The sequence below is a fragment of the Erigeron canadensis genome, chromosome 1 (assembly GCF_010389155.1).
Source record: "Erigeron canadensis isolate Cc75 chromosome 1, C_canadensis_v1, whole genome shotgun sequence".
Taxonomy (NCBI): domain Eukaryota; kingdom Viridiplantae; phylum Streptophyta; class Magnoliopsida; order Asterales; family Asteraceae; genus Erigeron; species Erigeron canadensis.
In genome coordinates, this window is record NC_057761.1 from 16,477,800 (window position 1) to 16,500,822 (window position 23,023).

The 23,023-nt window shown below is 36.5% G+C and overlaps 2 protein-coding genes across 2 annotated transcripts; one reads left to right on the forward strand and one right to left on the reverse strand.

Moving 5' to 3' along the window:
- Positions 1–5,255: 5,255 nt before the first annotated feature.
- On the reverse strand, positions 5,256–6,414 carry LOC122585219. The gene is made up of 3 exons (XM_043757336.1): positions 6,082–6,414; positions 5,793–5,935; positions 5,256–5,430 (listed from the first exon to the last, which is right to left on the reverse strand). The coding sequence occupies exons 1-3, from the start codon at positions 6,412–6,414 to the stop codon at positions 5,256–5,258; spliced, it is 651 nt and encodes a 216-aa protein (XP_043613271.1).
- A 14,815-nt stretch (positions 6,415–21,229) lies between these two features.
- On the forward strand, positions 21,230–22,030 carry LOC122585236 (protein FAR1-RELATED SEQUENCE 5-like). Its single transcript, XM_043757359.1, has one exon. It carries the CDS (start codon positions 21,230–21,232, stop codon positions 22,028–22,030), a length of 801 nt encoding a protein of 266 aa, XP_043613294.1.
- The last annotated feature ends 993 nt before the right edge of the window (positions 22,031–23,023 follow it).

Sequence of the window (23,023 nt, forward strand, 5' to 3'; positions counted from 1 at the left end):
AGGACACCAAACATTATCAAAAAATTCACAAAAATACTAGATACATATAAGTCGCTATGTAAAAATCATGAAGGTCCAAATAATTCGTGTTGACCCCAAAATAGTAGCCAACATTTCCTAAAAATGTGAAGTAAAAACAGAAAATTTTGAAAGAAGCTAATCATTAGTGTAATGGGCTAAAAGATGCACTAAGGAGTTAATGGGCTAAAAGATGCACTAATTAGGCCCACTTGGCCCAATAACCACTATGATCCATTAATCACATAACCCAAATAAGGTTAAGCCCAATAACTAAATTAAGCCCAAGTCACTTAAAAACCCATCACATTTTGGCCCAATTGATAATGACCCATAACACTTAAACGAATATCATGAGATAAGTGTAATCAAAATAAAACAAAGATAATTAAGTGAGATAGACATACGTAATTATGTTAACCAATCTATATATTGATATCACAAATGTTAATTCGCGCTAAAATCGGTTACACAACAAATGATGAATAAGGATAACATAACTTAATATGACATTTCTATATGATAACCTAATATATCATGTGAAACCACAAATTAAGCCAAGTTACCGAAAATCTAACAACTTATGACTACGCATGTAATGAAAGTAACCTTTTACACCATCAACCTTTACAACGACAACGATGCGAATGTTGGCAATATACTTGGATCCCGCAATTTATAGCAACATAATGAAAGTGGCATTTCTAAGTAATGGCTTAAGATAGGAGCTTATGTATATTAGTCCTCTCGTAGGGATAGTCTTGGCTTTGAAATGTGGATGAGGACCATGATGGAATATATGATCAAGGAAGCAATAGATGGGAAGTACCCATTTTGGATAAGTATATATAATGCTCTGCATATCAAGGTGAGTCATAGCCCCCTTTCAAACTCTTTTATGTGTTTTACTTTCGGGGTGAAAAGCATGATAAATAAAATTGCTTTCTATATATGAAATGATTCTTGAAAGAATGATTATGATATGGGACTTATGTTGTATGTTCAATGTGATATATGTTATATGATGAACTTGAGTACTGTCAAACTTGAGTACGTCATCAACATGTAGGACTGACCTCGTGCTGACGTCAGCACGAGGGAGATCGATTGGTTATTGTTCAGGCCTAATTACTTCAATTAAGGCTGAAGCCCACACGAACCAACACCCTTTTAGTATAAATACAAACCTAATCTACGAAATTAGGTATCCATCACATCCATCATATATCCATTATATTCATAAGTTGATATAATCACGAATTAAGGCTACTTGTTGCTCGTGTGACCTCCTACACGAACCACAAGCTTTGTGCATCTCCTTAGGTTGATTAATTACTCATTAATCAGCAAAAGGCAATAGCAATCTTGTTATCTCAAGAGGATTCCATACTCTTGACATAACGAATCACATCTTATTACGATCCACGCAACCATAGGACCTTACAAGTGGTATCAGAGCCCTAAGGTTGATTACCAGAAGGTGTAAGATTGTTTGATTTGCTATTGATTGTAAAATCAATTCGAAATTCATGTTTTTCCTTTAGTTCGTGTGTAACTTCGCGCGACCTTGTGCTTACGTCAGCACGAGGTGATCCTTGCTTAGCGCCTACGTCAGCACTAACCTGACTTCGTGTCAATTTCGCGCCACGTCTGCACAAACTGATCTTCGTGTTGTTATACGTGACCTAGTTTGTCTTCGTGTCATGTGCTTCTCACGTGTCCTTCGTGCTTCACTTCGTGCCACGTGTACTTCGTGTGACCTCGTGCCGCACATACTTTTGTTATTTCGATTGATTTGACTTCAAAAGATTCGAAATGACTACTATTCCAGCTGCTGCAAATTCACCAAATGCCCTACTCATCAGCTAGATGATCATGCACGATCATGAGGTTGGTCGTGGAAACACACCTCTAAAGTTATTTCATATGGAAAACTATTGGATGTGGAAGAGACGATTTGAAGAGTACATTCGTCTCACTGATATGGACATGTGGCTCGTGATAACTTAAGGTTTTGATTGGCCTTCATATGATCGGTAGGTATACTTATACTGATATGCCGATTAAAGAAAGAAAGAGATACGCTGTTGAGGGAAAGGCCTTGTCCACTCTTACTATGGCCTTACCTCAAGATAGTATATATTTGTTCAAAAAGTATACTACTTCAAAGGACTTATGGGACGCTCTCGAAAGATATTGCGAGGGTGATGCAACTTTGAAGAAAAACCGTATCAAGCTTTTGAAGTGTCAATACGAAGCTTTCAACGGACTGAAAGGAGAATCTCTTGATGAGATCATCACTCGATTCAGTCATTTGACTACTGAGTTATCGTATTTTGAGGTTGTTTATCCTGATACTGAGCTAGTTGATAAGTTTTTGGACTCACTACCTAAGTCATGGGACCGAGTATGTTCATCAACTTCAAGATGATCAAGAATATAGGTCATGGACCGAGAAGGTGGTTTCCAAGCTTAAGAACAGAGATATGAAGAGAAGAATTAAAGATACACACTCGGATTTCACTCAAGATCCATCATTGTATCATGCTAAGTCTGTTCATTTAGCAAGTTCTAGCTCGGGGAACAATGCATTTCTAAGTGGTGCTGAAGCTACACCAATAGTAGATGTTGAAGGTCTTGCTGGATATGTTGCTTATGACAATGCAAATACGAATGTCAAGAGCAATGTACAATCTTTTCACTCTATGCCAATGAGTATGAGTTCTGCAGAAGGTAAAATGAGTGTCTACTCAGCCTTTTGTAATGCTTAGGAAGCATTTATCGGATAGATCCTGATGATTTGGAAGAAATGGATCTACAATGGCAACTAGCTATGCTCACTATTAAGGTCAGAAGATTCACTCAGAGAACTGGGAGACCTATAGGAAATGGCACTAAGGGCTTTGACAAATCCAAGGTGAAATTTTTCAATTGCGATGGATTTGGTCATTTTACAAGAGAGTGTCAACGACCTAAGAGGATTGATAATACTGTTGCTGGTCGTCAAAATTACAATAAAGGCGGCATTACTCCAAGTAATCAGAAAACTCAAGCAATGATTACATTTCCTGCTACTCCACAACAGCCAGTTTCGTCACCATTTTTGGAGTCAAAGGCCGTTGTTGTTCAGAATCCGGATGGTACCTCGAATCATGCCTACATGGTAGAAGTATATGACGAGGTAGCTGCAACAATTGATTATGTTGTATACTCAAGTGAAGAAAGTGCATCTGAGATAGTTGAGCAGAATGTACGTAATGTTGCTGAGACTGTGAGATCTGAGAGTGAACCCATGACAGCTGTGAAAGCACCTGAAGAAAAGGAAGAGTCATCTATACCTGCTGATGACATTTCTAAGAAGAGCATCGAAGATCAAATGAAGAACTTCGTGATACCTGAAGGTATGACAACTGAAGACTTTGTTGCATACATGGCAGATTGCAAGGCTACAGATCAGAAGGTATTTTGTTCCTTACTTTCTATTGTTGATGTTTGTAAAATGGTGTCAGACTTAAAATTTGAGGTGATAAAAATGAAAGAAAATTTGACTAGTTTAACTACTGAAAATGCTATTCTTAAAAGGGAAAGTAATGTGACTAAAGATTCTGATTTACTTCGACAACGAGATCACCAACAAACTGAATTAGATTTTAATCCTGATAAGGTAGTATATTACACTTTGAAAGACTGTGATACAGTTTTCTATGATAGAGAGGTATCTATAACTAGGATTGAACCTAAGTCAATAATTGATAAAGTTTGGTGTGTAGAAAATAAAGAAGAATGGTTAGCTGAACAGATTCCATATAAGGATAGACATTATGCTCCTTTTAAACCAGCAAGAACTATGGAAGAAGCAATACAAACGCTTAATACCATAGATGAAATGAAGGAGTATGGTATACCAATCCCTGAAATAGAATATGGTCAATCTAGAAAACAACAAGAAAAGAAGTGTTATACTTGTCGTGAGAGAGGTCATATAGCTATTGAATGTCCAAATAGGAAGGTCAAGAATCCTAAGAATGACAGTCAAGTCAAGTCAAAGGATGTTGATGATATTCCTAATACTAATGGGAAGGGTAAATTAGTTGAACAAGTAGCTTCACCACAGTTTATGAGTGCATATAGAAGAGACTATTATGAGGGGTATGCTAAAAGACATCCTGATAATAAAAATGCACAGAGTTATGTTAAGTTACTTAAATCGTTATCATATGGTGAGTCTGTTGTGATAGATCAAGGGATTAATTTCAATAGATCTAAGACACCAAAACGACAGGGACCTTGATATGTCGTATTTTATGCCCATTTCCCATAGTTTAAGTAGTTGATTATTGATGTTTAAGATTCATTTTCGTATACATTTGGTGCGTTTTTGGTATTTGTTAGTGTTTCAGGTTGATAACAGGTACCTAAGCGATAATCTGAAGAAAACAAAGTTTCTGGAGTAAAACAAGTGCTTACGGACGTTTTACGAGGCAAGAGAGTGAAGATTAGAAGAAAGTCAAAAAAAGTCAATGCTAGTCAAGACGTACAGCGGCGCAGGCTCATGATGCGTCGCAGTAATGTTTGTCGAGGATAAAACTGCTTCGCAGTAGGCTGAAACTGCGACGCAGTTAGACCATATACGCCAAAAGACTAGTCAAGGAAGTCAAAGTCAACAGAAGTCAAAAGGGGAGAACTGCGACGCAGTTTGGCGCCGAATCTGCATAATTTTGGATCATATAAATAGGTTGCAAAAACATTCTAAAAACCCTAACTTCACTTTCCAGATGATTTTTGAGTATTTTTCAAGGGTTTTTCTTATATTCAATCATTTTGAAGGATCTCAAGCTCCATTGGAATCATTCCGTTATTCGTTTTCAATTCCTTGTATTCGGTAACGATGAATTCTCTATATTTGAATCGTTATTCATATTTCAATATGAGTGGCTAATCGTCTTTTCATCCATCTTGATGGAGTGAGACAATATGTAAGGATTGAATAATATTTTATAATTCAAATAATTTGGTTTAACGTTGAGTCATGATCTTACGGGTAAAGGGTTACCCCGGTGAGTATATTATATCCCATTAAAAAAATAAGTAGAAGTGAAATGGCAGAGTACCATATCAGTTCATATATTTGACATGCCAAATATGCGTAAAACAAGCTAACTAGCAATCAAAGGCAACAACCAAAGATCTACAATAAACTAAACAAGATCAATGGAAAATAAGCAATCCACAATAGACTAAATCGGCGCCATCAGTTCTTCAAACATAATGCTCTTTGGCAGTTTCCAATCCTCAAGCAACGAAACAACTCGAGGAGTATTCTTGAACTTCAAAGTAACAAGCCGTAATCTGACCATTTCTTTAATCAAAGCAATCACCCGTCCAACAGGTCTGACCTTATCAGTAAACAACCTGTTATTTCGTTATTGCCAAACAAAATATGCAATAGCAACAACAATTAATCGACCCACTACACTCCTAGCTGATCTTGAATGAGCTTTAGCAATAAGAGCCGTACATATATCATCCCAAAGTTTCGAAATAAGCTCCATTCTAGCAAGGGAGCCAAACTGCTCCAAACCTGTTTAGAAAAGGAACATACAAAGAATAAGTGGTGATGAGAGTCTGGGCCACGCTGACATAGAGCACAACACTGCAGATTCAAGTTCATATTGCCCCCCACGTCCCAATGCTTCAACTTATCTTGCGTTTTTAATTTCCTTCTGAATATAAGCCATAGAAGACAAGAATGTCGAGGAATGCATTGCGAGTACCAAGCAACTTTATGCCATTGAACCATCGGTTCCTTCCTCTTCAATGTATGCCAAACAGTCCCCGTTGCAAACTTCGATTGATCACCATTTTGATCTTTCCAACACAACATATCATCAGAATCATTTAACTGAAGGTTGCTGAGCTGAATTAAAACAGGAAAGAGGTCATACCAAGCAGCCCGCCACCCATATATCAGCAACCCGAGGAGATAAAGTAAAACCAGCTCTACTAATTTCTCGAGGAGTGATATGCTGTATCAATGGTCCTAAATCTGACCACCAATCATACCAGGCAAGTGTGATTCGACAACCCCATAAATGGACCAAATAAATGGCCGAATTTAGACCAAATAAATGGCCGAATTTCCTCACGTAGCTGCAGCAACTTACGCCAACCCCAACTACACGAGCCAGGCAATGAAACAGCCCAAAAACTTCTCCCTTTCAACCTATACGAGTGCACCCATTTAACCCATAAAGATTCTCTATTAGTTAAAATACTCCAGATGTGATTCGACAATAGAGCTTTATTATGAGTAGCAATACGTATGATCCCAAGCTCTCCTTCATTTTTTGGTAAACAGACCGATTTCCAAGAAACTTTCGCTTTACCTCTTTTCATTGGCCCTGAAACCATAGAAAAGCTCGCATTTTCTGTTCCAGTTCCTTAATTATACGAGAAGGAAGACTAAATACCATTGCCCAGTATACATGTAAAGAAGATAAGAAAGATTTAACGAGTTCAAGTCTACCCGCAAAGGATAGTGTCCTGTTTCTCCAATCTGTTATACGCTTTTCCAATCTCTCCACAAGAACATTACAATCTCGATAAATTAATCTGGAGGAAACAAGGGGCACTCCAAGATATCTTACCGGTAAAGAACCTTCCTCAAAAGGTAACAGGTTCATAATAGCAGCCTTAACATGTGGAGATACATTGCAAAAATTCACTGTACTCTTAGAAAGACTAGGCACTAACCCCGACATGTCTCTGAACTCATTAAGAGATTTAATCAGAATCTTCACCGAATGAAGCTCACCACGCGAAAATAAGAATAAACCATCTGCAAAGCATAAGCTAACAACCTTCTCCTTAGAGCATTTATTATGAAATTTGAATCCAGAGCGAGTCGCCGTATGCTTTTGCAAAATCAGAGTCAACACCTCCATAACAAGAGTAAAGAGATAAGGCGACAATGGATCACCTTGTCTTAATCCTCTTTTGCCTTTAAAATACCCATGGATATTCCCATTAATACTTAATGAAAACGAGGCAGTAGACACACATCTCATTATCCAATTGATCATAATCTGATGGAAACCAAACCCAACAAGTAATGACCGTAAAAAATTCCAATCCACTGTATCATACGCCTTTTGTATATCAATTTTAAAAGCACACCTTGGGGGACCATAATTACGGTGATAGCCATGCATAAATTCTTGAGTTAAGAGTATGTTATCTGTAATTTTCCTCCCTGGAACAAAAGCCGACTGATTCAAGCTAACTAGTGTATGCAATCCTTCCTTTATTCTATTAGTAAGAATCTTACTAATGCATTTATAAATCGTATTGCAGCAAGAAATAGGCCGATAGTCAGTGATTAAAGAAGGAGGGGTAATCTTAGGAACCAAGGCAAGCAATGTGTGATTTACTTCTTGCAAGAGCTGAGCTGTACAAAAAAAATCATGGACTGCTAAGCAAACATCATTACCGAACTCATTCCATGTTTTTAAAAAACGCAGCCAAATATCCATCAGGCCCTGGAGCTTTGTTATCATCAATCGAAAACATAGCCTCTTTAATCTCCTCATTAGTAACATGGCGGATCGTATTCTCAACAACTACATTAGATAACTTCCTAGTAAACATCTCCATATCAGGGAACAAGGATATAGCACCCACAACTTCAAGAAAATTCTTGTAATGCTGGACAATGGCCATCGGCACCTCACCCATTTTAATTATTTGTTATTTGTAATGCCTGATTGGAGTTGTGTCGTGATCTTAATCTATTAATTCTTTGTTATTTAATTATTAATTGCGGATAATTTTTATACAAGCTTAGTGATAACTAGGGGCGGGTAGAAGTTATTTTGATCGCTTGGTTAGAAGCGATTGGTTCTATGATGGGTACGGTAGAAGGGAATTAATAATTAATAAGGATTAATGGGTTGATGGTTGGGTACAACCAATAGACACAATTGTTATCTGAAATGATCAAAACCATTGTTGAACTAGAGAAGTTATAAAAAGGCGTCTCGGGGTACCGGTCTTAATAATGGAATTAGTTTATACAAGAGAGTCAAATAAGTTGTAAACTTGACGGGTACGGGGTTGAAGATTAATTTGAGTCTCGGTTATTTAATCAACTAATTGGATTTGAACTTCATAAAATGTGCAATCTAAGCATGTTGTCGAGTGAAATCAAGATGGGTGACCTTTAAATTCTTGTTTTAAACAACAAACTCCTCTTTCGATTAATCCTGAGGGATTCCTAACTCTTTTACTAACTACTTGCAACGTGGCAATTCGGCCACAAAAACCCTTCATTTTTACTTGAATCACTTAATTGTTACAATTGCTTATAATAGTCCTTGTGAACGATCTCGGCTTACCAGCTTTTACTATACTGCATGCGATCAGGTACACTGCCAGTGAGTGTGTAGTGGTCAGTATTTAGGTAAATCGTGTTTATAAATTTTATTACTAGATTTCACATATCAAGTTTTTGGCGCCGCTGCCGGGGACTTAAATTAAGTAGTTGTTAGTTTTGTGATTTGATCCTTCCTTGCATTCATTTCTGAGGAAGTTATTTTTTTTTAATAGATAGATTTTATTTTTGTTTTTAATAGATAGTTTTGCTTTGATAGTTGATGAACACAAGAGCCTCTGGTAGACCTTTGCTTAGTCCTCAGTCTAATCCCGGGAAAGCCAGAAGACGCTTATTTAGATCAAACAACACGGAGCCCTCAAACACCGACAAAATAGATTCAGGAACCGAAAACCGTGACCAACCGGACGTAGACTTGGATCAACACTACTAAAAGAAAGATTCAACGTCCGAAGTTCACTTGAGTACCAATTTCTCTGAAAGTAGTTGTTTGTTCAAAACTGGTGACAGCTCAGAGGAAGAAGATTATCAGGATAAAATTCATAAACCGGATTCAACAGAAATTCCTCAAGCAAATCTTCAAGTAGATCAACCAGTTAGAATAAGGAGAATGGGTGATCAAGAACCGGTCAACCTCAACAACCGTCTTTACGGTGACCGTAGAAGAAATGTACCCATTAATAGGGGTACTCCTATTCGCCTTCCAACCACCGGAGTTAACTTTTCTCTCAAAGGAAGTCATCTGAAAAGTTTGGAGGAAGAGAAGTTTGATGGGGTGACTAATAATGATCCGTATGGCAATCTAGAGAGATTTGAGAAAATTTGTAGGTTTTACCACTATGGCGCGAATCAAGATGATAATGTGAAGCTTGAGCTTTTTCCACTCACTTTATGTGGAGGAGCTAAGGCGTGGCTCAAGGAACAGCCAGATGATTTGTATACCACTTGGGATGAGCTTCGTGTTGGGTTTATTGATGAGTTCTATTCTATAAGGACTCAAAGACAGTTGGAAAACAAGATCGGTCATTCACTCAAGATCCAGGTTAAGATGTAGTAGATGCTTGGAAACGGTATAAGGAGATGATCAGGAATTGTCCAGGAAATAATCTAAACACAGAAGCAGTGGTTGAAATCTTTTATGACGGTTTGCTCAAGAGAACTCGAAGGGAACTTGCCGGGGCATTTGGGGGTAGTTTGAACAATGTGACCCCGGCTGAAGGTTACAAAATCCTAGATGATATGGCTGAGTTTTCAGATCGTGAAGAACTTGTAAGTAAGAGAACGGTTGGTAAGACTGTGGCAAAGCTAGAGAGTAGTGAAGAATCAAGTTTGGTTGCTGAAGTCAAAACCCTCACAAAGCAGATGAACAAGAGGTTTGACAACCAAGACGTGAAATTCAAAAGCATTGAAAGGGATGTTAAGGTGATTGCTGATGGCTGTGACTACTGTGGAGACATGCATTATTCAGAGGATAGCCCGGATAAGCCGGCTCAAGAAGTCAACTATGTCCTGAATCAGCAAGGGAGCTTTAATCAGAATACCGGTTATCAAAACCGGTCATCAGGTACTTCTTTTCCTTCATCTAACTTTAATGCTAATAATTCTGGTTTTAGTGGAAGCAGGTTTAGCAGGTTCAACAATCAGCAGAATGCAAATGCTGAATTGAGAGATATCATGAAAGATTTGGTAGGTGCTCAGAAAGCTACCAATGAGAAGATGGCCTCTCAATGGGATGCTATGACTACTAGATTGGATGGTTTGTCTAATAAGCTTGAGCAGAGCTCGAAGAGTACTCAAGAAACATTTCAGGATATTGAGGCAAAGCTTGAAAGGCTAGGAACTTCAAACAGGCAGTCCGGTACCTTACTGAGCAATACTCAGCAGAATCCTAAGCCTCAGCAGAACAACCAAAGATCTCATTTCGGATAGGAAGAAGCTAGAAGAAGGCAAGACGACAATGATGAGTGCCGTGGTTTCCGCCATAATAAAGAACGAGATACCCCCTAAGTTGGAAGATCCAGGGAGTTTTCTTATTTCTTGTTCTTTTGGGATTAAATTGTATAAGGCATTGGCTGATCTTGGTGCCAGCATTAATTAAATGCCTTATTCGGTCTATAAGAAATTGTCCCTAGGTGAATTGACCCCGACCCGCATGAGCATTACGCTTGCGGATAGATCATTCCAATATCCCATGGGGATAGCGGAAAATTTGCAGATTAAGGTGGGTCATATGATTTTCTTGGTAGATTTTGTTACACTAGAAATGGAGGTGGATGTCAATGTACCTCTCATCCTATAACCGCGGATGCTATCATTCGGGTTAAGGCCAAGGAAATTTCTTTAGGTGTCGGTGATGACCAAGTTGTATTTAATGTTGATAGAGCTCTTAAACATCCTTACTCGTGTGATGAATCTTGTTTCAGGATAGATGTTATTGAAGAAGAGGATGCTTTGGAAAAGGAGCTTATGGATTACTTGGATATGGAGGATGGGCAAGCTTTGTTAGCTTGTAATGAAAAAGAACAGGAGATAGTTGATGAGATGATGCAATAGATCATGGCATTAAGCGTTGATGAAACTCCATCGGATGATGAATCTTTTGAAAAGATCAAGGTAGCAAACGGGTGCTTACTTCGGTTGAGAGCCCTCCTACCGATTTGGAGCTCAAACCGCTTCCGGATCATTTGGAGTATGCATACTTAGAAGGTACATCTTTCCTCCCTGTTGTCATTTCATCTTCCTTGATGGAGGATAAAAAATCTAGGCTTATTACTGTCTTGAGGGCCCATAAAAGGGCCTTTGCATGGAAAATTTCCAATATTCCGGGTATAAGTCCAGAATTTTGTAAGCACACAATAAACTTTGTTGATAATGTCAAACCTATTGTGCAAAGACAACGGAGATTAAACCCGAACATGAAAGATGTTGTGAAAAATGAAGTTATTAAATTGTTGGATGCGGGAATCATATTCCCCATCTCGGATAGTTCATGGGTGAGTCCGGTACATTGTGTATTGAAAAAGGGTGGGATGACTGTTGTGCTAAATGATAAAAATGAATTAATTCCCACTAGAACTGTCACGGGTTGGAGGGTATGTATTGATTATCAGAAGCTAAATGATGCAACCCGCAAGGACCACTTCCCATTGCCCTTTATCGATCAAATGCTCGAACGACTCGCCGGAAATGAGTATTTTTGTTTTTTGGATGGGTTTTCTGGGTACTTTCAAATACCCATTGACTCCAAAGACCAATAGAAGACCACCTTTACTTGCCCCTTTGGCATTTATGCCTATAGAAGGATGCCATTCAGTCTTTGTAATGCCCCGGGGACTTTCCAACGTTGTATGATTGCTATTTTTCAGGATATGATTGAAACATCCATGGAAGTTTTTATGGATGATTTTTCTGTGTTTGGAAATTCTTTTGAAAATTGTCTAGTTAGTCTTGATAAGATGTTGGAAAGGTGTGAACGGGCACACTTGGTTTTAAACTGGGAAAAGTGTCACTTTATGGTTAAAGAAGGTATTGTTTTCGGACACAAAGTTTCTAAGGAAGGGTTAGAGGTCGATAAAGCTAAAATTGATGTCATAAGTAAATTGCCTCCGCCCACAAATGTGAAATCAATTAGAAGCTTTTTGGGTCATGCCGGTTTTTATCGTAGATTTATAAAGGATTTCTCCAAAATCACCCAGCCTATGACCAAGTTGTTAGAGAAGGATGTCCCATTTGTGTTTGATAAAGAGTGTCTTGATGCATTCAACTTGTTGAAAGAGAATTTGACCAATGCACTCATTATGACTCCCCCTAATTGGTCATTACCATTCGAGTTGATGTGTGATGCTAACGACTTTGCCTTAGGGGCCGTTTTAGGCCAAAGGGAGGATAAACATTTCCGCCCTATTTCCTATGCTAGCAAGACCTTGAATCCAGCCCAACAGAACTATACAGTGACTGAAAAAGAGTTGAAATTTTGAAGGATCTCAAGCTCGATTGGAATCATTCCGTTATTCGTTTTCAATTCCTTGTATTCGGTAACGATGAATTCTCTATATTTGATTCGTTATTCGTATTTCAATATGAGTGGCTAATCGCCTTTTCATCCATCTTGATGGAGTGAGACAATATGTAAGGATTGCATAATATTTTATAATTCAAATGATTTGATTTAACGTTGTGTCGTGATCTTAATCTATTAAATATTTGTTATTTAATTATTAGTTGCGGATAACTTTTATACAAGCTTAGTGGTAACTAGGGGTAGGTAGAAGTTATTTTGATCGCTTGGTTAGAAGCGATTGGTTCTATGACGGGTATGGTATAAGAGAATTAATAATTAATAAGGATTAATGGGTTGATGGTTGGGTACAACCAATAGACACAATTGTTATCTGAAATGATCAAAACCATTGTTGAACTAGAGAAGTTATAAAAAGGCGTCTCGGGGTAGCGGTCTTAATAATGGAACTAGTTTATACAAGAGAGTCAAATAAGTTGTAAACTTGACGGGTACGGGGTTGAAGATTAAATTTGAGTCTTGGTCATTTAATAAACTAATTGGATTTGAACTTCATAAAATGTGTAATCTAAACATGTTGTCGAGCGAAATCAAGATGGGTGACCTTTAAATTCTTGTTTTAAACAACAAACTCCTCTTTCGATTAATCCTGAGGGATTACTAACTCTTTTACTAACTACTTGCAACGTGGCAATTCGGCCACAAAACCCCCCATTTTTACTTGAATCACTTAATTGTTACAATTACTTATAATAGTCCTTGTGAACAATCTCGGCTTACCAGCTTTTACTATACTGCATGCGATCAGGTACACTGCCTGTGAGTGTGTAGTGGTCAGTATTTAGGTAAATCGTGTTTATAAATTTTATTACTAGATTTCACACATCAGACCTTCACAGAATACCACTTCTAGTAGTGGAACTCCGAGTCGTTCTCGTACACCTCAAAGGAGTAACTCACCTAGGAAGATGGCTCAACAAAATCGATCAACTCCTTCTAGAATTAATAGTTCGTCTAAATTCTATGATCGATTAGGGAGTCAACCTAGATTTGGTACTCACTCACCAAGGAATTCTCCTCCTAAGACTCGTTTCACTTCACCTAAGAAATAGTCTGTGACACCATCTTCATCCAAGGCTCGATTACAGAGCGATGGATATTGGACCGAATTAATAATTAGAGATGAATTCGGTAAATCCAAACCTCAGAAGGTTTGGGTTCCCTTTGGAAACTAACCATCTTGTTGTCATATGTGCAGGGAGAACCAAGGAAGGCTATCAGTCTTTGGTATGTTGACAATGGATGCTCTCGGCACATGACAGGGGACAAGCATGTGTTGTCCAATTATGAAGATGTACATGGTTCTTACGTTAGTTTCGCTGGTCCCAAGGGCGGCAACATCTCGGGCCAAGGTGATGTTGTCAATGGGAAGATTACGCTGGAGAAAGTCAATTATGTGGAATAGTTAGCACATAATCTATTGAGTGTTTCTCAGATTTGTGACAAGGGTAACAATGTCCATTTTACTGAGAAAGAAGCACTTATTCTGAAACCAGGATATGTTATTCCTGAAGACTGGATCCTGCTAAAAGCTCCTAGGAAGAGAGACATCTATGGCCTTGTGTTAGGTGTTGATGATCCAAAGGAGTCTGTTTGCTTGTTATCGAAAGCAAATGAATCTGAATCTTTACCATGGCATAGAAGAATGGGACATATCAATTTTCGAAAGATGAATGACATTGTCAAACATGGTTTGGTTGACAGCGTTCCCATGAAACGGTTTGGAATGGAAGACAAATGTGTACCTTGTCTGAAAGGTAAACAGCAAAAGTCTACACATAAACCGAAACAAGAAAATTCTATTGCCAATCCTTTCGAGTTACTTCACATGGATTTATTTGGTCCAGTGAATGTAAGAAGTATCGATAGGATGTATTACTGTTTGGTGGTTACTGATGACTACTCGAGATTCTCATTGGTATTCTTTCTTAAAACGAAAGATGAAACTCCACAGATTTTGATAAATTTCTTTGTCAAAACTGAAAGTCTTTATGGAGTTCGCATTAAGAGAATCAGGAGTGATAACGGAACTGAATTTAAGAATAATGTGATGGATGTCTTTTGTTTGTCAAAGAGAATCCAACATCAATACAATTCGCTGTATGAACCACGACATGCTATGAGCTTCTACATAAGAAGAAACCGAATTTACAGAATGTTGAACCATTTGGTGTACTGTGTACTTTCTTGAAATATCTACCTCAGTCAAAGTTTGATCCAAAAGGTTGAAGAGGGAATTTTCATGGGTTATAAACCGGGAACATCAATTCGACGGGTTTATAACAAGCAGACCGGCAAAGTTGACTTGGGTACAAATGTCAAGATTGTCAGTCATAAGCCCGCTATTCATTCTGGAACTGGCAAAAATTTCGATTATGATAGTGTGTTTAGTTCACTACACGGTCCTGCTTTTTATTCAGATCCTAAGACAGTTGATGATGTGATTATTTTAAGAGATCACATGGATTATACTCCTACATCTCCGCCTACTCGAAATGTTGATACTACTCCAACCAAAGATAAGTCTAGTACTAGTGTTGGTGAAAGTAGTAAGAACAAGGATAAGACACCAGATTCAGACAATACTAAACCCGAGAACACTACACCACTATCTCCATCCAAGGTTTCATTACCCGATGATGATACTATTTCTGAAGAGTCGGAAGATGATTTTAGTTCTCCAGAGTTGCAGATTCAAACGAACTTAGGAGATAATCTAAATGTTGATCCGGTTCCTCAAAGAAGAATAAATAAAGATCATCCAGTTAAGAATATTCTTGGAGATGCTTCAGTGCCTATTCGAACTAGAAATCAGTTGAATAAAGAGATGACTAGTTTGTTTTGTGAAGTAAAGGACTCTGGTATAATAACTGAGTGCTTATATACTGGTTTCATTTCACAAGTAGAACCTAAGCATGTTAAGGTTGCACTAAAAGATCCTTGTTGGGTTGAAGCAATGCAAGAAGAATTAGCTCAATTTGAGAAACTTGGAGTTTGGGAGTTAGTAGATGTGCCTAGAGGTAAAGAACCGATTAGAACTCGTTGGGTATATAAATGCAAACGAGATGACAAAGGGGTTGTTACCAGAAATAAAGCACATTTGGTTGTTCAGGGGTTTGCACAACGAGAAGGATATGACTATAACGAAACTTTTGCGCAAGTTGCTAGGATTGAAGCTATAAGGTTATTTTTAGCCTATGCAAGTTTCAAAGGTATAAAGCTGTATCAGTTAGACGTTAAGAGTGCCTTCTTATACGGTGAAGTTAAAGAAGAAGTTCATGTTCATCAACCACCGGGGTTTAAAGATCCGAATTATCGAAGAAGAGCATATCGACTGGATAAGGCTCTTTATAGATTACATCAAGCACCCATAGTGTGGTGTGAAAAGTTGTCGACACATCTGTTGACAAATGGATTTACAAGAGGATCGATAGACAGCACATTGTTTATCAAGTGGAAGAAGCGAGATAATCTAATTGTACAAGTTTACGTGGATGATATCATTTTTGGTTCATCTAATGTAAAGATGTACAAAGAGTTTGAAATGAGCATGAAAAATGAATTTGAAATGAGTGCTATGCGAGAACTCCAATTTTTCCTCGGACTGCAAGTTGATCAAAGGAAAGATGGATTCTTTATTCACCAGTCTAAGTATGTCGATGACATTTTGGAGAGGTTTCAAATGTTAGAATCAAAGTTGAAATGAGCATGAAAAATGAATTTGAAATGAGTGCTATGCGAGAACTCCAATTTTTCCTCGGACTGCAAGTTGATCAAAGGAAAGATGGATTCTTTATTCACCAGTCTAAGTATGTCGATGACATTTTGGAGAGGTTTCAAATGTTAGAATCAAAGACATATGGTACTCCTATTTAGCAGAATCATGGCTTAGGAGTTCTTAATCCTAAAGATGAACTTATGGATGCAACTTATTATCGTGCTATCATTGGCTCATTAATGTATCTGACTGCTTCGCGTCCAGATATTATGTTCTCTGTTTGTCTTTGCGCTAGATTTCAAGCTAGTCCGAAAGAGTCACATTTGACTGCAGCAAAGCGTATTCTACCTTATCTTAAGGGAAACCAAGGGCTTGGTCTATGGTATCCTATGGGAGGAACGTTTGATTTTGTTGCATATACTGACTCGGACTTTGGCGGTTGTAACAATGACAAAAAGTCTACGACTGGAGGTTGTCACTTTTTAGGAGGAAGATTAGTATCGTGGCAATGCAAGAAGCAGACATGTGTTGCTCAGTCTTCATGTGAGGCAGAGTATATGGCTGCTGGTAGCTGTTGTTCCCAGGTATTGTAGATTCAGCAACAACTTCGTGACTACGGTATGGATTTTCTTGATACTCCTATTAGAATAGACAATAAGTCAGCTATAGATATTATAAATAACCCTGTCATGCATAAGGTCACCAAGCATATTGATATTAGACATCATTTCTTGCGTGATTGTGCCCAAAAGAAGTTAATTCATTTGGAAAAGGTTATAACCGATGATAATTTAGCCGATTTGTATAACAAAGCATTTGATAAGACTCGATTTGAGAAGTTAATTCTTCTCAATGGGATGAAGAATGCAGATTCATATTAAATCTCTCAAAGAACTGATTTTGTAAGTTTGTGTCTGTAAATAGCTAGAGTCATAAAAATACAAAAAGAGTTCTTAGTGTCATAAAAACCATAATAATGTGAAAAATCAGAAAATGACAAAAATATGAAGTGATTTAAGTTGATGCTATAAGACGATTAGAAGTGAGGATACTTTAGCTTTCAAGCCTGCTTAATCGTAATATAACTGTTTAGTTCAGTGATTACAATATATAATATATTGGTAGGCACAAAGTAGCAAGGTTTCCTTAAATCTGAACTTAACTTATACAATGTTCTTGTGGGAAACATATTCAGATATATGGCTAAGAATGCTTGCTTTTCATAAATGAATTGATCTGATCCTTAAATTCTGTGAAAGATCTAGCATTACTATAGGATTTATTCAGTATATATACAAGTCATGAGCATGAAAGTTAAATTTAGTTATAATGTGATATTACTATTATGTTAATGCAATTGAAATGAATGTAAATTAAAGGGCTAATGTGGTCTTTGATATTTGGACAAGTATGTCCTCGGGGTGTCTTCGTATACCTAGCCTACCTAAAGCTTCCAACTTGGGATAGGTTGTCAGAAAGTTCGCTACACAGGTCTCATCAAAAATCATGGGTTCCCAAATATAATGAAATGCAAGAGCAAATTAAAGTTAAATCGCCAGATACTATATTCAATTAATTGTTTAAATCTTAAAAAGTGTCTCATGGTTTGTTTAAGGAAGTTTTGGGATATATATTGAATATTTGTTATCTTAGTGCTTGTGTCGATTACGGGAGTATATCTGAATGTGGGTCACATAAGTTCGCAAATAATTAATGTGGCATGAGTAACTTACTAGGTTACATGGTGACTGTCCTTGGCTAAAGTAATACGAAAGTGTCACAACCCAAAGGAAACTGGAAGTACCGAGTGTTTAAGAGGACAAATATACCGGTAATCGTTGTTGGGTTACTGTTCATAACTAATAATAAGAGAATTGTTTCTCACCCGCAGGCTTATGTAAATGCTAATCTAATCTAATCTGCAGAAACTTAGAATTTCTTGTAAATAGGTAAAGTAGTTTAGTTATTTATTTTGCTTTATTTTTATTTTCATTTTTATTTTTTATTTTTTTTTTATATTTATTTTTTATTTTTATTTTAATAAGTGTAAGTTTGTGTGTCAAACTAGTTCTTATTGCACGAGATATTTGATAAGCATAGAAAGTTATGATACTTAGTGAATTATATAAGTCTTGTTACTTACGGTATAAATGATTAAAAGATGGATTTTCTAATATAGACATGAGTTGTTTAAGGTTAGAAAATGAAATTATTTTTGAAAATTGAAAAGTCAAAATATTTTTTAATGTGTTTCAATTAAAATTTTGAAATTTCAATTGTTTTTGATTGATAAGTATGCTTGATAAAGATTGGACTTGCCATAGATTTTTTATCGTTAGGTTAAGATTTTGATCATTATGCATATTTTTAATATTTTGTTGATTTTGATGCATTGATGAAGTTTGTTAAGTGTGCAGGTTACAGATATCAAATTTCAAATACGGTCGCTGTTGATCAGTGTGTATCATTAATCATATGAATATTACACCAAATAAGTATACATCAAAGGATGAATGATGTATGAAGACCATTAACCTAAGAATCAGTGTGATAGGTTATTTTTGTATTATCAAGATCACAACCTAAGATGTAATGTGATAGGTTGTTGATATGATATTTTGATGTATTTGTGATGCAATATACATTAATTATGTTTTGATGTAAGTTTGCATTTGTTGAGTTAAACATTAATGAAGAAAATGATCGATTTTATGTCAATGTAACGACCCTACTTTTTAAATATTATATACGTGCTAGTTAGGTTGTCTATGTTCCCGCAAGCCATAGTCTACTTGAAGCTAGTAGATAATGCCCCTAAATTTGCAATCTAAAGCTATTATTAGTGTTAAGTTCAATTTAATAAAATGCCATTGAACAAAAATTTTAATTGATATTTAATCAAATTATAAATAGTAATATAAGCCTCACAAGTTGAGATAGCAATTAAAATTTCTTATAAATGTCCAACAATTTGAATCATCAAGCAAACTAAACAATATTAAGTCATGAAAATGACATGAACATCATAAAAATATTTATAACTCCTTAAGTACAAGAAAATGCTTGAATAATAATAACTATATACATATATATATGTCAAAAAAAAATATATAATAATCCAAAGATACAACTAATTGGAGTTTGTAACAAATTTTAAGACACAAGTATATATACAATGCATGTAAATTTCGGCCATAGTCATCAAAGAATTACAACATGGATTAAAGACTAGTAATTAAATAAATGTGCATGTATCTAGACTAATTACTCATCCATGTGCACCTTATAACCACAAAACCTTACACCCCCATTGTATTTTGTATGCAAATTTCGGCCTCCCCCATTTCCCCATAACCAAACTACCAATCAAAGAATGGGGAGTGTTATTTGTACCCAAAAGTCAAACTAGTTTTTGCTTTTAAATTTATATTCTGACAACTTTTTACTTTTGCAGGTTTTTGTTTTCTAAAGGGGATTATTGTCACATTTTTTAATTTTTCAATTCTATTAAATACAAAACATAAAAAACTATTTCCTGGTTATCTTTTTAATAGTCTAACTTTATCCCAAGTAGTCAAATTATGGAAAACATAATTTTGTTTTGAAAAGAGATGTAATTTAATTAAGATTTTGAAGCAATACAATACAGTTAGAAAATGAAATTAAATACATGGATTAATCCAACAAATAAGATACATTATAAATAGTGAATTCACATTATTATTTCCACAAAACAAATTAATAATAACATATTTCTGGTAAGCATCTGTTTTCCGGCAACCTTTTCCGACGAAAAATCCGGCAAGAATCTATTTTCCGGCGATATCAAACTTGATCTTTGTATATATATATATCTAAATACATATATATATATATATATATATATATCTAAATACATATATATATATATCTAAATATATATATATATATCAAACTCGACCACCTCCGGCCACCTGAACCGCCACCAGTTTCAGCAGCCACTACCAACCGCCGCCACTTTCATCAAGCACCACTAACCACCGCGACCTTAGAATCTAAATCGCCACCCTTTCATCAACAACCACCAAACGCCGCCGCCACTTTCATCAACCACCACCAACCACCGCCACTTTCATCAACCACCACTAACCACCGCCACTTTCATCAACCACCACCAACCACCGCGACCTTCAGATCTAAACCGCCACCTTTCATCAATAACCACCAAACGCCGCCGCCACTTTCATCAACCACCACCAACCACCGCGACCTTCAGATCTAAACCGCCACACTTTCATAAACCACCACCAAATGCAGCCACCAACCGCCGCCACTTTCGTCAACAACCACCAACGATAGCCACTTTCATCAACCACCACCAAAGACCGCAACTTTCAAATCTAAACACCACCCTTTTTCAGAAAGAACAACCACCACTTATTGGGGGAGAGCAGGATGGCGGCCGGAACTTTTTGGGGGAGAGAGGGTGGCGGCCGGAATTTTTGGGGGGAGAGAGGGTGGCAGCCGGAATTTTTGGGGGGAGAGAGGGTGGAGGCTTTTTTTTCTAGGGAGAAATGTTTTGTGTTTTTTAGGGTTAAAGAGTTATTATATATGGGGAATAGGAAGGTTTTTGTGGAAGGTTTTTTTTAGGGATTAAACTTTACTACTTTTTTTTTTTTTTATAATCAATCTAACATTATTTCTATTTTTTTTTTTGCTAAAACATCAATCAAAATATTATTTTAAAATGGAGTTTTAATTTGTAAATAAAAAAATCAATCGAAGATCTTGAGGTGGTGTTTTGCAAATAAATAAAGTGATCAGTTTGGGTTTGGCTAAAAAAAAAGAATACATTTGACTGCCTTTGAAAACTTGGCTACTTATTTAACTGAATAAGAATATAATATTATTAAAAATAAAATAAAAATAAAAAAGCCTCTTATACCATCAATTCCCTAATTTTTACAATAACTTATACCATGCTGGTTTTTTTTAGATGTCAGGTTCTACCGAATATGACTCAAGTGGTGAAGATGATTTTTTTTAGATGTCAGGTTCTACCGAATTTGTCACTAATGAGGATTCAAGTAAAGATACTGGCACCAGGAAAACTAATTGTCCATTCGAATTAGAAGGAAGATATTCAGATGAATATGATTGTTGGATCTTAAAGGTGATATGTGATGAACACAACCATCGACCTATATTGTTTATGGAGGGTCATCCATATGCAAAGCGACTTTCCGCGGATGAATTTAATTATGTTGCAGATTTAACAAGGATGCATGCGCCACCACGTAATATTCTATCGCTACTTAAGAAGCGAAATTTAAGTAATGCGTCTACTCCCAGGACTATTTACAACGCACGCCATAAAATTCGCATGGTTGAGTATGGTGGAAAATCTCAAATGCAGGTTCTCATGTCCCTATTGCATTCTAACAATTATGTATACGAATTTACTACAACTGAGTCAAATGAGTTGGATAATTTATTTTTCGTTCATCCAACATCATTTGATATCTGGCGTGCATTTCCACATGTGTTGATTATCGATGCCACGTACAAAACAAACCCTTATAATATGCCTTTCGTTGAGATTGTTGGCGTAACTTCAACCAGCAATACATTTTCAATAGCTTTTGCTTTTATCCATAGCGAAAAGACAACTAACTATAAATGGGCCTTAGATTGTCTAAAACTGACACTAGACGAGTGCATGCTCCCACGGGTTATAGTTACAGATAAAGAGATGGCACTAGTGAATGCATGCAATGAAGTTTTTCCCGATGCCGCTCAGTTACTTTGCAAGTACCACATGAGTTTCAGGGTCCACAGTTGGACTTAAATAAAGCGCCACTGAAGTGTGGTTCAAATTTAATGAACGATATTCCATAAGTATTTCATCTATACATTACGAATATACAAAATGTTTTCGGTGATGGAAACTGTGGATATCGAGCATTAGCTGTTGGTCTTGGACTTAATGAAGACAATTTTTATGAGTACATTCGGCAACAAATGAGAGAAGAGTTGCAAAATCGATATGATTTATACTCGAGGATTTTTTGTTATCGATATAAATTCAATGAATCAAGACCTGTGTTTCTTTGGTTCCCCATGTCCACCGGAACATTGGATGAAAATGCCCGAGGCAGGTGTTTTAATTGCTAATAAGCTTGGTGTGATCGTCCATTCTTTAGACAAGAGAGGCAGTACGACGATTTTTCAGTTTTGGTGTGGTCCGGAAGATGTTCAACATCACAGATTTCTTACAATTGTCCTTGTAAATGGAGAATCACATTTTGTCATGGTGGAGTTACAAGGCGAGTACCCAATGCCTGTTATCATGCCATATTGGACATTTCACCATGGCCCATTTGCAGCCGGATGGGAAATCATGTATAGGTCGCGTCTAGATCTATATATCAGTCTTTGTCGTCGTGAGAGTGATGTTATTAATATATTTGATTAATTAAGTTAGTGTTTTTGTACTTTTATTATTTTATTACTAGAAATTTAAAATAAACCTTTGCATTTTGTTAATTATTTTAGTGTTTGTACTTTTATCTTGTTATTATTAGAGACCTTACATTTTTATATTTTCATGTTATCATGTTGATACATAAATTATGGGAAAAAAAATGAAACATTAAAATATTCATTTTGGTTAAAGATAAATAAAAACATAATCATTACTTTAAAAAAACATAATCATTACTTTTTATTATATCTAACTAAAAAATTAGTAAAAGTTAATAATTATTATGAAAAGTTAGTCAAAGGTTGAATTTTGGGTACAAATGGTTTTTTTTATAGGTCTAATTATCAAGCCCCTCAA

What these genes read in the sequence shown, in the direction of transcription:
- LOC122585236 (XM_043757359.1), top strand. Translation starts at nt 21,230, where the DNA reads ATGTCAGGTTCTACCGAATTTGTCACTAATGAGGATTCAAGTAAAGAT.
- LOC122585219 (XM_043757336.1), bottom strand. Translation starts at nt 6,414, where the DNA reads ATGAAAAGAGGTAAAGCGAAAGTTTCTTGGAAATCGGTCTGTTTACCA. An exon ending in TGTCGAATCACACTTGCCTG is followed by an intron (nt 5,936 to 6,081) that starts GTATGATTGGTG and finishes GTTTTAATTCAG; the next exon opens with CTCAGCAACCTTCAGTTAAA. An exon ending in CAATGGCATAAAGTTGCTTG is followed by an intron (nt 5,431 to 5,792) that starts GTACTCGCAATG and finishes ACGAAATAACAG; the next exon opens with GTTGTTTACTGATAAGGTCA.